Source organism: Canis lupus, chromosome 2, assembly GCF_003254725.2.
Source record: "Canis lupus dingo isolate Sandy chromosome 2, ASM325472v2, whole genome shotgun sequence".
In the NCBI taxonomy this organism is placed as follows: domain Eukaryota; kingdom Metazoa; phylum Chordata; class Mammalia; order Carnivora; family Canidae; genus Canis; species Canis lupus.
This window is the reverse complement of record NC_064244.1, coordinates 36,544,123-36,560,302: the sequence shown is the minus strand read 5'-3', so window position 1 is coordinate 36,560,302 and position 16,180 is coordinate 36,544,123. Positions and strand designations below refer to the sequence as shown.

Genomic DNA, 16,180 nt, shown 5'->3' with positions numbered 1-16,180 from the left:
GACCATCATATGAAAAGTAGGTAAAAGGCATTTTCTAGAGGATGCTCACAAGAATGCCTACTTCATTGGATTGTTGTGAGGATAGAGTAATAACCCATACAAAGTGCTTAGCACAGTTTCCAGTACAAATGGAATGCTTAACCCATGTTGCCCACCATAACCGCCACCACAACCACTGCTGTTAGGCCCCTACTCTCCATTGGGCCACTGCTGCCATGACAAGATGATGACTATCACCAACATCTTGACCATCATCAGCATCACGGTGTTAAGAGCCATTAGCAATTGGAACCTGCATCAACTCTGAATGCCATTTTCAACCCAAGTTCCCCCAGAGTAAATTCTTCACTCACAGTGACCAATGACACATTACCTTTTCATGATTTTCTATAAGGATCTCAATAACAATGTTCTGAAACTTGATATCCATGATGGCTGCTACTGTTTCTTCCTGAGGACGCAGCAGGGTGGGTCCAAACACCACTCCGAGGTTTGCCACTGTCATCAAATTCTGCTTGTGGTTGTTAGCAACACTGGGAGGAAGGAAGAGAAAAGGCACAAATGAGATAAAGACAGTGCAAGTAGATACTGACTTCCCTGTGCCTTCCCTGCCTTCAGGGCTCCGCATCTGGTAGGAACCAGACTCTGGAACATCTTAAGTTGTCTTTGAGTCCAAGGAGAGACTTTTCTACTCATATTTTTGTCCCTCAAAGTATTAGAAATCTTCAGCATTCCAGCTAATTTGGACTTTCACGACATGACACTCCCTTACTCATTTCTGTTTTGCCTACCAACCAACCAACCAACCAACCAACCAACCAAAGCAGCTTCCCACACAAATGTAAAACTTTGCAAATTTGAATCCCTCCTCTGCAAACTCAGGTAACTACTAATCTCCTTTAGTTATGGCTTTTATACTTGGCTACTGCTTAAACCACTGTGATCTTTAGCATTTTCTCTAGTGCAAATACAAAAACTGATGATGGCTTTAATACACTTGCAAACACAGGCACCAAACAGACCTAATCTTTAAGAAGGAGAGATCTTAAGAAATTCAGCACTTTAGGCTCATAGTATTAAACCCCATTGCATTAAACATGTGGCTTACATTAAGTGAAACATGTGGCATAAACAGAAACAAAAATGCACTACTATATATCCATATGCATGGCTGTGTTTATATTGTCACTTATACTCAAAGTCTAAGGAACACACAGGGTCAGCAGTAGCTGGATCTAAGTAATCTGCTAAATACATATGCATATTTTTGGATAAATACTACTCAAAACATGTATCTGAACTCCATTCCCTGGCCACCATGACCTAGCTATAAAACTTAATTGCTCATTTGCAGGCCCTGTGTTTAAAAATATACAAATGATCTACTAACAACAAATAAGTTAAAAGTTAAGCCCAATTTAGTATTGTTAAGAAAATATTAGGGGCTTCCCTAAATCACCTGTTAGAAAAAGGAAACTATTCATTACTAGAAACTAGACAGAAATTGGGCAGAGATAGCAGTTTGTACAGACATACCTCCCTAGCATTTAGTGCTATTTATACAGAGTATTTTTTCACACAATTCTATAAATGCCTGCACTGTTTCTCTTCAATACTTCTATTTTGTAGGAGGAGAAGACGTTCTACTGCCTTAAGTGCTGGTTGTGAAACTGAGCCTTCACTGAAATTACTACATCAACCAATTTTATCAGCAGATGTGGACCTTTCTAGAATTTTTTAGGGCTAAAAGTCTAATGTCAGAAAAACTTTCTCCTCTGAAAGTGGCAGGGGGGTGGTTAGGTCTGACCTTTAACCATGAAACCAATCAGGTACTAAGAGAATTTGCTTTTAGAGTACTAAGCAAGGAGAGTTGCCACTGATATACTGGCCTCTTTCTGGTCCACATAAACATATTTTGCAAACATATTTTGAGTTCTAGTGGAATGTCTTGATTTTAGTTACATAGCCTCCCATATATCCAGAGCTATATCACGTTTCTGAAAGTGTTAATGCAGCAGGTCAAGTTCTTACCCAGCAAAGGGGAAAGACTTTGGTTCTGTAACTTAGTCAATCAGCAAGTATACGTATCTATCTATAAGCTGCTTGTAACATCACTTCTTTTATCATGGCCTCCTGTGTGCTAGAAGTGAATTCCATGTCCCTGTACTTCCACCTCCCAAATGAGCAAAGTCAGTAGGCTTACCCCTCCTGCCACAAAAGTCCCTTGTGCAAATGAGTCAACAAGCTATTTATGGATGAAAGTACTTTTAAATTGCAGACCAATATAAAAACGTATGGTTTGGATGATCATCACTTTTTACCATCAACACTACATCTGACTAAACCAACAGCCTCCTAACTAGGATCCCCGACTAGCATCTCTAGGGTCAGCTTTATCCTGACTGCCACCACCAGTTACTATATATAACTCAGCCTTGATCAAGTTATTCACCTGCTGACAACTACAATGGCCTCAAACTTCACTGGGTTATTGGGAGAGAACATAATGACACACTGTGTGTAAAGTGTTTAGCAAAGCTACTGTTGTTTGACTGCTCTGATAATAATGATTATAAATCCTTGATGGGCTCCATTGTCTTTAATGTAAAGCCCAGACTCTAGTGAAGTAATACACGTTTGTCCAACTTATCTCTAAGCCCTCCTCTGCCACCTCCCAGCTCTGGGTCCCTGGACAAGTGACTCAATGCCTAAGCTTTGGGCTCATCTTTAAAAGGGAAGGGAGGTGAATAATATATCTACTTCATGAGGGGGTTGTTAGATTAAACATGGTAATGTGTGGGAAACACAGTGCTTATTATAATAATTTACTACCCATGCTCTTCCCACTTTCATACCTGCCTTTGTCATTCTACTGCCTAGAATGTTCTCTTACTCTTCTCAAATACCCCCCTTCCCTTCCTTTCTGCAGTCTCTGTCCAGTCTTTCCCCAATCCTTCACCTCTCAATGAAAGCAGAAGTACTCTCTTTATCACATGTTATTAATGTCTTTCCCACTGCCTTAGGATAGAGACTGTGTTTATTTTAGGTGGTAACACCAGCAGTGAGCACAGTGCCTGGCCCAGGAGAAGCCCAGTGAATGTTCATGAGGTGTTAAATGGGACGTGTCTGGGTAGGCACAAAACAACTGTTCCCAATCCAGCCAGTCATAAAATCTCCAATTATTATTGAAGATTTTTTTTTGGGGGGGGGGATATATCTCATATATTCCAATCCCCCTTTTCAGAGTCTGGAGCTGTGTTTCATTTCTTATATTTAATTAATGAATAACAATTACTCTAATTTGCAGGCCCCAATACCCAAAGGCATTGGGAAAAAAAGGTACAGTAATTCTAGATAATCAACTCTGAATACAAATAGGCTTGAGGCCACTAACCATCATAATTCATTTCCTTTTTAATGATCCATTTTATTTTAGAACTTAAAAAACACATTGATCTAAGGCTTATTAAACTTTTTTTGGGGGAAAGCTATACCTTTCATGGCTAACTACCATTATCTTTTGGCATAATAAAGTAATAAATTGATCTGTCATTTGATTATTACTGCTCACAAGTTCACATGGCTATGTTCATTACTGTAGAATGAATTATTAATGGCTTGAGATCTCTATGTATCCTGGGGAGAAAGGCATAGACCTCAGCCTCTACTGGCACCAGCCATCCATTATAGCTTGACAAATTTACAGATGTGTGGGAGGCAGGCTGGCAGAGCACTAGGAAGGTTAGTCCAGCAGAGGCCACAGGACTCATTCATTAGTGAAGTCTGTAAAACACCAAGAGTGCTTTCTGGGTTGGTAATTGAACTGCATGAGCTCTTCCTCACATAGTCCAGAATGTCATGTTGAGTCTTGACTTAAAATCCGTACACAAAGGTTTCTTGTGCATTGCACATTCCACTGAAGAAGTCTTTGACATGCCTTTCAGATCCCAAGGTCTACATGGACTTTTCTGTGGTGCCTTTTGCAGGAATGGCCCATTCTATAGCCTTCATTTACAGGTTGCAGACAAACAGTTATACATGTAATTTCAGTTACTGGGGGGGAGACCCAGTTCCTTTTGTGACCACTAAGTTTGCTGTTATAAGTTGAAAGCAATGCATCTCCTTAAGAACATGCCTTCAGGGCAGCTGTTGGGGGACTGGCACCCCATGTTCCCAGCAGTTCCCTCATGAATTGCAATTAAAGAGGAAAGAGCGTGTTCCAAGGAAAATGGCCTTGGCAGAGGGGCTTCTTGCCACCTTTGTGTAAGGGGAAATGGGTGGGGACTCTGGATTGGTCTGATGCCCTTGGAGAGGCAAAAGGAGGTAAATCATTTCCAGATGAGGATAGTGGTGGGGAGTGTTATGAGACGAAGAGAGAAAAGTCAACTGCTTTGGGGCTTGTAATGCAGTGTCCCTGTACTGTCATAGGGATCACTTCTGTTTTCCCATTGTTTAAATGAGAGCCATGACTTTGGAAGTGCTAAGCAGTGCTTTATAGCCACAGATTGGTCCTGATGTACGCCTACAAAACATCAGCCTATTGCTGGGTTTGCAAACAGCTTCCATCTTGAGGTCTGGAGTGCTGTATCAAGGCTAAGTCTTGGCTCTGCCGGACACAATGTGGTGACAGGTTAGCACTACCTGCAGTGGACTGAACAACAACACCGACCTAAATGTTGTGCTTCAAGTTCCAGTGCTAAATAATGATCATAATTTACACTTAAGAGTTTCTAAGGAGCTTGACCTTCATCACATCTCAAGAACAGTGTAGCTCTGAAAACTGACAATGTCCCATGATCGGGAATAACATTTTCCTATGTACTAGTGAAGTGTATTACTAGTATACATGCATGTGTCTATATATATATATAAATATATATACACACACACACATATATATACACACACACATATATGTGTCTATATATAGACATATATACACACACAGGCATATGCATATCTATATATGTATATATATATATACATAGACACACATACAAACCAGAAACAATATTTCAGGAATAGAGGGTGATGACTGTTGGTATTTTCTATTTTATTCCATCCTTTTTATTACCTACAAAATCAATTTCACGGCCCCCTAATGTGCCATGACTTAAAATTTGAAAAGTGCTTCTCTACCAGTACTCTAGTACAAATATTATCTCCAGTTTACAAATATGGAAGAAAAGACTAAAGAAGACAGTAAAGCATAATAAGCACAGTGGTTGGAGTCAGATAGATATTCTTAGCTGGAAAATAGCAGATAAGTCACCTGGCATCTCTAAACCTGTTTTTTCACCTGTAAAACAGGAGCAATAATACCTACCTCCTAAAGTTTCAAGGCTGATTAAGCAAGATTAGATGAATATATCTCTTGGTCTGAAATAATGGCTAAATAAAAGACAGCTGCCATTTTTCATGGTGGCAGTCAAGATAGTGGTGATAATACTGGGAGAAGTAGCAGTAACTGTCAGTTTAAAGCCACAGCTTTGGTGCTATCACTTGGTATCCTGTGCAGGAACCTCAAGGGGGCCTGCATTTGTTTGGGACAAAGAGCTCTCACTCTTCCACCTACATTTTCAGGACTTCTGCTATCCTACCTCTTTGTATTTCTCCTCTTATTTTGTTTTTCTTTCTTCCTTTTTAAAAATAACAAAATATTTCAAAACTAGAGAAAAGTTCAGAGTATAATATTACTTATATTCCATCACATCCAAGTACCTCTGGGATGACAGACTGGGAGCCTTAAAGCCAACAGCAAATCCACCAAACCCCCTCTGCCTTCAGAAGCACCACTTTGTCCTTGGCCTGATCCAAAGTCTACCACCTTCCTGCAAAACCTGGCTTCATTCTCCCTGCCTGGAGGCCACACAGAGCTCACTCTTCTAAACGATTATGTTCACAGTCATTCCATGGGACATTTCTTTTTTCTTTTTTTTTTCTTTTTTAGGATTTTATTTATGAGAGAGAGAGAGAGAGAGGGGGGGGGGGGCAGGCAGAGACACAGAGGGAGAAGCAGGCTCCATTCAGGGAGTCTGGCGTGGGACTCGATCCCAGGTCTCCAGAATCACACCTGGGCTGAAGGCAGCGCTAAACCGCTGAGCCACCCAGGCTGTCCCCATGGGACATTTCTATATCGACTGTTCCTCCTCTCATGAGTGTCTTTGGACTGGGAGCTGGATCATGATTTGAAGGGCATCCCTTGTAGCACACAGGCAGGCAGTACCAGGCAGGTCCTGTGTAAATGATAAGGTGGGAGGAGGCACCTAAGCTGTAGTCAGTATCACTCTTCTCTCTACCATCCAGGGGCTGAGAAGGATGAGCTGGAGATGAAGCTATTGGAACCATACTTTTTTGTGTGTGTGGATAACAAGTCAAGTTTAATTTTCAGGTTTGTTAATGCAGCTCCTTCAGCAACTTCAAATTAATCCCCAGTATATAGTGGGGGAGTGTGTGTGTGTGGGGAAATCCCAGCCCCCAGTGGCAACCTGTTTTATACCAAGTCAGTCTGTGTGTGTGTGTTGCCTGGATACCACCAGGGCTTGGTAAGACTGGACCAGTCTGGATAGTGCTTGGGAGGCCTGTGCCAAGGAAACTGATCCAAGCCATAAATACAGCTTTGCTGGCCTGGGCTGTCCCAATGGCTGGCACCAGAATTAGAGTTTAAAATAAATTATTTGTGTATTGACTGGGGTCGCGCTCACCACCTGTATTCAACATCTTTCTGGGAATGGTCATCCAGACCATACTTAAAGTTTTGAACAATCCAGTTAATGCTTATGGTGGATAATTTTATACAGTATAATCCTCAAGAGACCCCTTTGAGGCAGGTAGATAAGGCTATCATTGCCATTTTACAGATGATAAAACTAAGTCTCTGGGAACTTAAGCAATTTGCCTGAGGCCACAATGCCCACAAAGTACAGAGCCAGGAGAGGAAGCCCAAGCTCTTCACCATGGCACTTTGCTGTTCCCACATCACTTAGGGTCAGTTCAGCCTAGGCTAAATGAGGCAAACTTTTCCTTAGAAAACCCAACCAACAATGAATACACAGAACAGTTACATGCTTGATCCTGTGGGGAATAAAGTATAAGATATAACAGAAAAATAAATGCTGCTCCTTCATTCACTACCCTATTTACTAAATTAGAAGAAGGGGAAAAAACAACCCAAAAAGTGCTTATGCCTCTGAGAGTGATACAGGACTATCCACTGTTTATTCTCCCTCCCTGCAGTGAAAATGGCTACATGCCTAACACAATCAAAGGAATGGGGAAAGACCCTGCAAATCTAAGGGCATTCCACTTGTAGTCTGGCTGGCATAGAGAGCTGTTTCCTAATGATGAAAGAGTATAAACACCACAAAAATGAGAGAAGGGCAAATTGAATGAAAAACAGGAGGAGTGGCTAGAAGGATAGTCTCCCAACCACACCTCCCACCAAATACTATTATGACTGTACATCCATCTGTTAGGCTGCACCGCTTCCACCCAAGATCTCAAAGCTGTGTGAATAATTACCAATGTCTTCTCTGCTTTTGGTGAAATGTATAAACTACATTTCAGATGGGTGAATACCACTGCTAAGGTGTTAAGTACTGCCCAATTTTAGGTCAACTCACACCCACTTACAAAAGCACACTTGGTACTAAAATTCTTCACACAAAAGGAAAAGAGTGTGCAACCAGGTCTATGTCCACTCTGGTCTCCTCCAATGCAACACTACTACCTGTTTAAAACCCACCAAAAGATTCTTTTTTTTTTTTTTTTTTTTTTTTAAGATTTTACTTATTTATTGGAGAGAGAGTGAGAGAGAGCATGAGGGGGAGGAGGGCCAGAGGGAGAAGCAAACTCCCTGCTGAATGGGGAGTTCAATGCGGGACTGGATCCTGGCACTCTGGGATCATGACCCGAGGCGAAGGCAGATGCTTAACCGACTGAGCCGCCCAGGTGCCGCAGGCTTCTGATATTTTTAATTTCAAGATGGAAACCGCTGGCATGGCCTACAAGATCTTGCATGGTTCACCTAATCTTTCCAGGCTCTTCTACACCATGTCCCCTTTGCTCATTAATCTCTGCTCTAAAAATCTCTTTAGGACTGGGTCCCTTACTTCATCATGCTGATCCCTTCACCAGGGAAGCTCTGCACCGCCCTCTTGACCAGGCTCTTTCCTACTTAACACTCTCACTTCCTCAGAAAAGCCTTTCTGGACACTCTGTAGTAGGCCAGGTATCTTGTTACAATGCTAATTCTTCAATTCTTCCTGGGACTTACTGAATTATGTCATCATTCATGGAATTGTCATTGCCTATCTTACCCCACTTATTCCAAGAGTACAGAGATGGTATTAACCTCCCTCAGTCTCACACCCCCAGGCCTAGGATAGAGTTTGTCCTTATCAGGTATTGAGGGAAAGAAAAGGGACATGTACATACTTTGGAAGGCTATCTTCATCTAAAGGCTCAACTGCACTAAATGTCTGGTTTAAACTCCATGTAATCTATTGGTGTCTTAGAGTCTTTGCCAAGCTGGAGATAGCTGTTGGGAGTACCAGAGCAGCTCACTCTGAAAGTGAAAGCTCATAACAAACCACACGGCTCTCTTTGGCCACAATGCTCATCCAGAAGGTACGAAGGCCGTAAAATATTCACAAGGTGTGATGATCATTATTACATGCATTACCTAATATGCGTTATATAATAATATATCATAAGCTCACAATATTATACCAATCTCCTTCTAATACACTTACTAAACCTTCTAAGATAGTGTCTCCTGTGTCTTTTTTTTTTTTGTCATCCCTTTCTGAAAATCGGTACTTCCTGCCTATTTCAGATTACATTAAAATTGTCCTCAGTGATAACAGCAACTTAGCACTTATTCAGTTATTAAGTCAGGAATTAAGTGTTTCATTGATTATTTCATTTAATCTTTATAATAACTCTACAAGGTAACTTCTACTACTATCCTGCATGAATAAGTTAATGCTCAGAAAACTCAGAAATTTGTCCAGGGTCACATATCAAATAAGTGGTAAAGATGGAATCTGAAGCCAGGCAGTCTACAGTTTGATTCCAAAGCTACTGCTCTTAAATGCTCTGGTACAATGCAGTGTGCATGTGTCCTGTGTGTACAAACATATGTGACATAGATTATATACAGTCTATAGGCTGCCTCTTTGTCCCATGTACCCCTCTTCTTTTCTACAAAGCCTAACCTTAAAGAGATCATGGGTAAAAGAACCTGATTATTTTTTTTAAAAGGATGTTTTGAAAGCAAACAAGAATCTTAGGTTCATCTCTGCCCATCAACAGTATAAAAACTCTAAACTTTTCTGTTGGTAGAAAACTAATCTGGGTCATGGGAATTACTGGCTCCTTCAGAAGAGGCTGGGTTTCATTAAAAATGAGAATTATACTTTGCCTAAGCTGCCTCATTTTCTGAAACTAGTCACAGTCATTTAAAGAGTAACAACAGACCAACCTGAGTTCTATTAGGCTTACACTATTTCAGCCACTTGGTAGTTGAACAGTCTACGCACAAAGAAGGCACATGCCTTTCACCCAGGTGTTAACTGCTGAGCTTTCCCCTCTCTGGTCGTGGTCAGTTCAGGTTCTAGCCTGTAGTCTAGGGGCCTGGATGGGGAAGAATAGTGCTCATTTAAAAAACAAAACAAACAAACAAAAAAACAGAAAAACCAACCCCAACCTACAGAGAAGCTGGCCCATAGAACCCTTCTTCCTGGAAAATTACTTAACTATTTCATTTTTTTTAAAGATTTATTTATTTATTTATGATAGACATAGAGAGAGAGAGAGAGAGAGAGGCAGAGACACAGGAGGAGGGAGAAGCAGGCTCCATGCCGGGAGCCCCACCTGGGACTCTCCTGGGACTACAGGATCACGCCCTGGGCCAAAGGCAGGCGCCAAACCGCTGAGCCACCCAGGGATCCCCAAATTACTTAACTATTTCAAATTGTATAACAATTTGGAACATTCTCAAGTCCAATGGAATTATCACTTTCAAAGCATTTTACAGTTTCTTTTCTTTCTTTTTTTTTTTTTTTTTTTTTTTTTTTTTTAGATTTTATTTATTCATGACAGATAGAGAGAGAGAGGCAGAGACACAGGCAGAGGGAGAAGCAGACTCCATGCAGGGAGCCCGACGTGGGACTTGATCCCAGGTCTCCAGGATCACACCCTGGGCCAAAGGCAGCGCTAAACCACTGGGCCACTGGAGCTGCCCCATTTTACAGTTTCTAAGGTCCTTTCACTTTCATTGTCAATGATTTATTTATTTTGAAGCTTCTGTCTTCCAATCTAGAGAGAGATGCCAGAGTATAAGTAGAGGAGGTTTAAAAGTTGCCTATGTGCATGCCTATGTGCATGCCAACCTGATGTCACCAAGTGCTGCAAATACATCAGTTCTTGTTGGTAACACTTCCTTTAGTAGCTCAGCCTATCACCTTTAGGCTAGCACTGTCCAAAAAGGCACGTCATAGAGAAGTTGCCTTAGGACTTTCTATCCAAGGAAAGAGGTACAACGTGACTGAGAACAGTGGCCAACAGTGCATCACGTATTTTTCAATGATCAAATAATTTCGAGTGTCCATTATGTGCCAGGGACTGCTTTAAGTGCTAGGGATAGAGCAGTGAACAACACAGACACTTCCCCAAATTCCCTGCTGTAAGAAGCTTACATTATTTTGGGGTAGGAAAGACAGTAAGTAAATATAATACACAGTGGAAAGAGAGGACTGAGGGACTATCAGCAATTTGAGACAGGATGGTCAGGAAAGATGTCACTGAGAAAGACACATGCATGAACAATCTGAAAGGAGGGAAGAAAGCAAGCCATACAAGTCTCACAAATCTCCAGGAAAAAAGCTACAAAGAGCAAACAAAGGATGCAGATAACCATCGGTAGGAACATGTGTGGCCTGTTGGCACTACCTAAGGAAAGCCAGCATGTCTCCCACACAGTGAGCACAGGGGAAAGGATTAGGGAAGTCAGATAGGCAATGGGACTGGGAGATGGCAAATTCTATAGGGCTTTATAGAGCTTACTTTAAGAGCTCTGTCCTTGACACAATGAGATGATGAAAAGCAATGAGAAAATTCTAATCAGAGGGATAAATAATACTTGTCACCCTTTCTGTAGACTCAGAAAGGTCTCAGTTACTAAGACTTACAGACTAAAATTCCATGTGATGTAAGAGACAGAAGAACTTCATAAACCAGCATAAAACCCATTCAGAGAATTCAAGACATGTAAAGACTAGAATATAGCACTTTTCATATTTATTTGAGTAACTAAAAGCAGGCACTGTGCCTTTGCACCTATATTTGTGCTAACATGGTAAGTCTGTGAGGTTGATCCACATTTTTCCCCTTAGTCACTGTGCTGACCTAGTAACTTGGCAGAAAAACAGAATGTAGAGCCAAACGTGAAATGAAGGCCTAGAGTCACAGCCTCTAGCTGCTGGTTCACCTGTTACTGAGCTAAAAGTCACCCACAAACAGCACCGATATTAAACATGTCACATAAACATCTATAAAGCTCATTGAATTCAACCACCTTTACAACATTTAACTAATTAAAATAAACAGTAGTCTTCTGAAGCCAGACCTATATTACTAGTCCCATTTTACAGATCCAAGGACAAGGACAAAAGGGACTAAATCAAAGGGTAAGGGATTGGCCCTTCACCATATGACTTAGTTCCAATCATAACAGCAGCTGTGACACTAAGCAGTCAGAATTCCCAAGGTCCCATGAAATACAAATCTCGTTTTTATGGGAAGGACCTACTCCTTCCTGGAGGACAAACCAAGATTCCAAATCTACAGATGGGACTATGGGAGAGCTGCAGAGTAAGAGACTGACACATTGGTAGAAGAGAAAAAAATATATGTAGGCACGGTTATATACATATGCCCTGGGTCATCTATCTCCTTTCATGGAGGCATTTTATTATTTTTTAAAGATTTTACAGATTCATTTGAGAGAGAGAGAGAGTGCAAGAGCTTGAGCACACAAGCAATGGGAAAGTCAAGTAGAGGAAAAGGGAGAAGCAGGCTCCCTGCTCATGCGGGGCTTGACCCCAGGTCCCTGAGCTGAAGGCAGACACTTAATCGACTGAGCGACCCAGGCGCCCCTCAGGGAGACATTTTAAATCAGGGAAAAACTCATAGGGTATATTTTTGAAAAGGAGGGTACTTTTACCAAAAGGAAACACACAGAAAACTGTATTCCCTACCATGAGTCTGAAACAAATTGATAGGCTGAGGTTGAAAGAGCTGGCTTTACTTTAAGGGCCTGTGTACCAAAATGACCAAAAATTATAAGCCTACATGAGCTATCACAAAACTTTTGAATTCCAGAAAGATATTTAACTAAGAGAAAAAAGAAATAGTTCAAGGTTTCCTGAAGAGTTTATGGCTCTTCATGTATAGGAATTGACACTCCCTGGGAACTTTCTGGAGATCAATTAATACTAACAATAAAAAGAAGTCTCAGATCTCTAACATCCACAAAGTTATTTGAATAGAACATCAACATTCTGTATGTTCATATGTCTGACACTAAAGAAGAGAATTCCTTAAAAGACATTCTTTTCACAGCCCATGAAAGACAAAAAAATCTGAGTGGATTACCCCTTCATATGCCTCCCTACTCCTGATGTTCATGCTAATTTCTCCTATCTCTTCACTGCACTAAACCATTATCTTCTAAATTTTCATGTAAGCTCAAACCTAAGTCAAACAGTAGTTCATCCTATTTATTTACATCTACAAAATAATAATGTTTCTATAGAGTGGTACAAGTTAGAATAAGAGTGAACACACAAACCCTTCTGTTATATTTACTGCCTTAATCACAAAAATAGATTCATCAGGGAATTATGCCAAGAGAGCTCTTACTTCAATGCATGCTTGGCAAAATCTGATTTATCTTCCTTATAGGCAGTACAAAACTAGAAGCTCGTTGAATTATGCTCCTTTGGAAGCAAATTATAGAACAAAGTGCAGTGTCAAAAAGGAACTAGGGATCCAATATGAGAAATCCAACCTATCATTAGGCAGAGAACAGAAGGGAGTGTCTAGTAACAGAGATGCCAAATGATTTAAACAGTGGATTGAGATATGGGCTCCTGATCCCCCCATCATTCAGGCTCTCAAAGAGTGTCATTCACAAAGCTTAAACCTAACACTTCAGTAGGGAAATCAAAGTGTTTAGTGACAAAGTTCTAGAATGCTTTAACTTGTGTAGGCATCAAAGCCTGGCACCTTAGCTATTGTCACCTTGCTTTGCTGGGCTCATCTGGAAATGTGGGTGAAGAATGCCAAGCTGATGACAGTGGAGGCAGGAATGAAAAAGGTAGTGTAGGCTAAAGGTGTACTTCTGGGACACCATAGGGCACAAATCCCAGTAGAAAAGCCATCAACAGCTGACTTAAGTGAACCAATATGGATTGTGTATAAATCCTCAGAGATGAAAGAACTTAATGAACATCAGATCTTCAAGTAACTCCAAACTCCTCACTATAGCCCACATGATTTGACCCTGCCTACCTCTGCAAACCTTTGTCATGCCTTTCTGCCCTCATTCACAGCTCCCAACCACCCTGGCCTTCTGCATGTTCCTAAATGTACCACATCTGCTCCTCCCCACCATGGACTGAACACCTATAAGATGCCATGATTTCTTCTAGGCACTGGGATATAGCAGTGAACCAGACTGACAAGATCCCTCCTTCAATATACTGGCATTGTGTTCCAATTAGGAAGATAGAAAATATACAAAAACACATTAAGAATATCACGTTGTGAAAGTGGTAAGAAATGGGCGCCTGGGTGGCTCTGATGGTTAAGCGTCTGCCTTTGGCTCAGGTCATGATCCCAGGGGCCTGGGATGGAGCACCATGCTAGACTCCAGGCCCAACAGGCAGTCAGCTTCTCTCTCTTTCTCTCTCTCTCTCTGTCTCTCCTCCTGCTTGTGTGCGCTCTCTCTCTCAAATAAATATAATCTTAAAAAAAAAAAGTGGAAAAAGAAATTAAACCATAGTATGTGATTAAAAACTACTGAGAAGGACCAACTTAGGTAGGTTGAGGAAGGCCTCTCTCAAAAGGGAGACATATGAGATGAGCTCTTTCATCAGAGTTGAGTCTAGAAGTCTATAAATCAGAAGACTACAAATCAGACACACAAACACATGAGCAATTAAGAAGTCCTACCTTCAAACACAGGCATCAGTGATGCCCACCAGAGACTTGTTGAAAAGTTATATTCTAGAGGAGTTTGCTTCCTTTCCGCAGGCATTCATAGACATGAAGTCTATGTCAAGAGCTATTTAGCACAGCTGAAATCGCCTGAATCTTTCCCATGTTTTCCCACACAACACTGAGAATGCCCCATCGTTTATGGCTGCTCCCCCCATGCCGTCCATCTCTGTTGCCCCAACCTGGTTAGGAAGCAGCTCCTCCTAAAACATGTCACTAAAACATTGACTGCTCAGTCTTGCAAACAGAAGGCCACCTTCCTAAAATTCACATAGCAGGAGATAACCACACCATAATCCTGTTGCCACATACCAGCCTTTGGTTGAGTTATGTAAAAGGTAAGTAATCATTAAAGCAGGACAGGAAACAAAAGAGTAACACTTTAAAAAGATCATTTGTGTTTGGAAAACTTGAAGGGAGAAAAGAGCAAGGTTCAGGAGGTCCTGCTACTCTGGAAAGGTCAGGGTTCAGAGTTCTCTATAAAAATAACAGAAAAATCACTTCTGTTTTTCATGTTTTGTTTCCAGTAGCACTGCAGTAAACCTACACACACATAAATGTTTTTGTACAACTTTCTTTCGCTAGAATAAATTCATAGAAATAGAATCTCTGAATGAAAAGGTATAAATACTTTTCATATGTATTACCTTAACTGTCACCTTCTAGATCTAGATCTTTATCAGTTTACATTCTCACCTACAATGTTTCAGTATGCCTGTTTCTCTGGGCCCTAAGGCATTATTATTTTGAAATTTTTAATAAGCAGTAAACAGTATCGTGTCTATCTGGCTTTAAGTTGCATTTTTTTTTTTACTATTAATGATATCGACCTTTTTCTAAATGTTTATTGCTCCAGTGACTTTATTAAGGGCCTAGACCTAATAATCAGTCTTCTGGCAGGCAAGCAGACCAAAAATAACAGCTAAATAATAAGACATATCAAAGACAGCCTTCTCTGTTTTTATTTTTATTTATTTATTTTTTTTAAATTTTTATTTATTTATGATAGTCACACAGAGAGAGAGAGAGAAGCAGAGACATAGAGGGAGAAGCAGGCTCCATGCACCGGGAGCCCGACGTGGGACTCGATCCTGAGTCTCCAGGATCACGCCCTGGGCCAAAGGCAGGCGCTAAACCGCTGCGCCACCCAGGGATCCCCGCCTTCTCTGTTTTTAAAGATAAAAATAGCTCTACATCTATTAAGGTGTTTCTGTATTTATTATCCAGGTATCTTTCATGAAATTTAATGGGGATGAAAAATATTATTGAGATAATAAACCCCTATGAATCTGGGCAAGGGTAAATTATATTGGGAGGCTACTTTAGAACCACAAATGAAAACAGCTGAGAAGGAAATGATGTAATTCCACCCTCACCTGATCTGTAAGCTCCATGAAGGTAAATACTGTATCTGCCTTATTTATCAATGTATGCCCAGCACCTGGCAGGACTAGTGCTTTATACATATTTGTTAGAACTATTTTCAGGCTGGTGGCCAAAGGACTTGAAGGCACCTGAGCTTCAGAATATGTACCCCACTGATTTCAAAATATCCCACCCAACCCAGTGAGTGCTGTGGCATTTTGGAGGCATCATATAAATGTTTGTGGCTGCCAGAATCCACACAAGAGTCATTATTACTACCTTGATCTACTTTACAGGGATGTTGTAAGGACAAAGTGAGAAAGAGAGTGAAAAAGGCTCTGAAACCTACCCAGTGCTGTGCACAGCAGGATGGTGGTGGTGGTAGTGATGATGATGGTGAAGAGAAGGAGGAAGAAAAATTTAAACAGAAGGCTCAGAGAGGCAGATGTGAGGATGAGATGGCATGGAATGGTATCAGTGAAGCAGATAAGCAATCAAGCTTTTGGTTGTGGTATTCCATGAGCAGTGTGCT

At 41.0% G+C, this 16,180-nt stretch overlaps 1 protein-coding gene across 17 annotated transcripts in view; it reads right to left on the bottom strand.

Annotated features, from left to right (window-relative positions):
* Positions 1–16,180, bottom strand: part of ARHGAP26 (Rho GTPase activating protein 26) — a 418,559-nt gene that overhangs the window by 102,731 nt on the left and 299,648 nt on the right. For all 17 annotated transcript variants that reach the window (XR_003136017.3, XR_003136019.3, XM_035713919.2 and 14 more), the window contains one exon: positions 374–533. Coding sequence is in view for 15 of the 17 variants with exons in the window: in XM_035713919.2 (XP_035569812.2) it covers positions 374–533 (160 nt within the window). In the remaining 2 variants the exon portion in view is untranslated. The remainder of the gene's footprint in view (positions 1–373; positions 534–16,180) is intronic.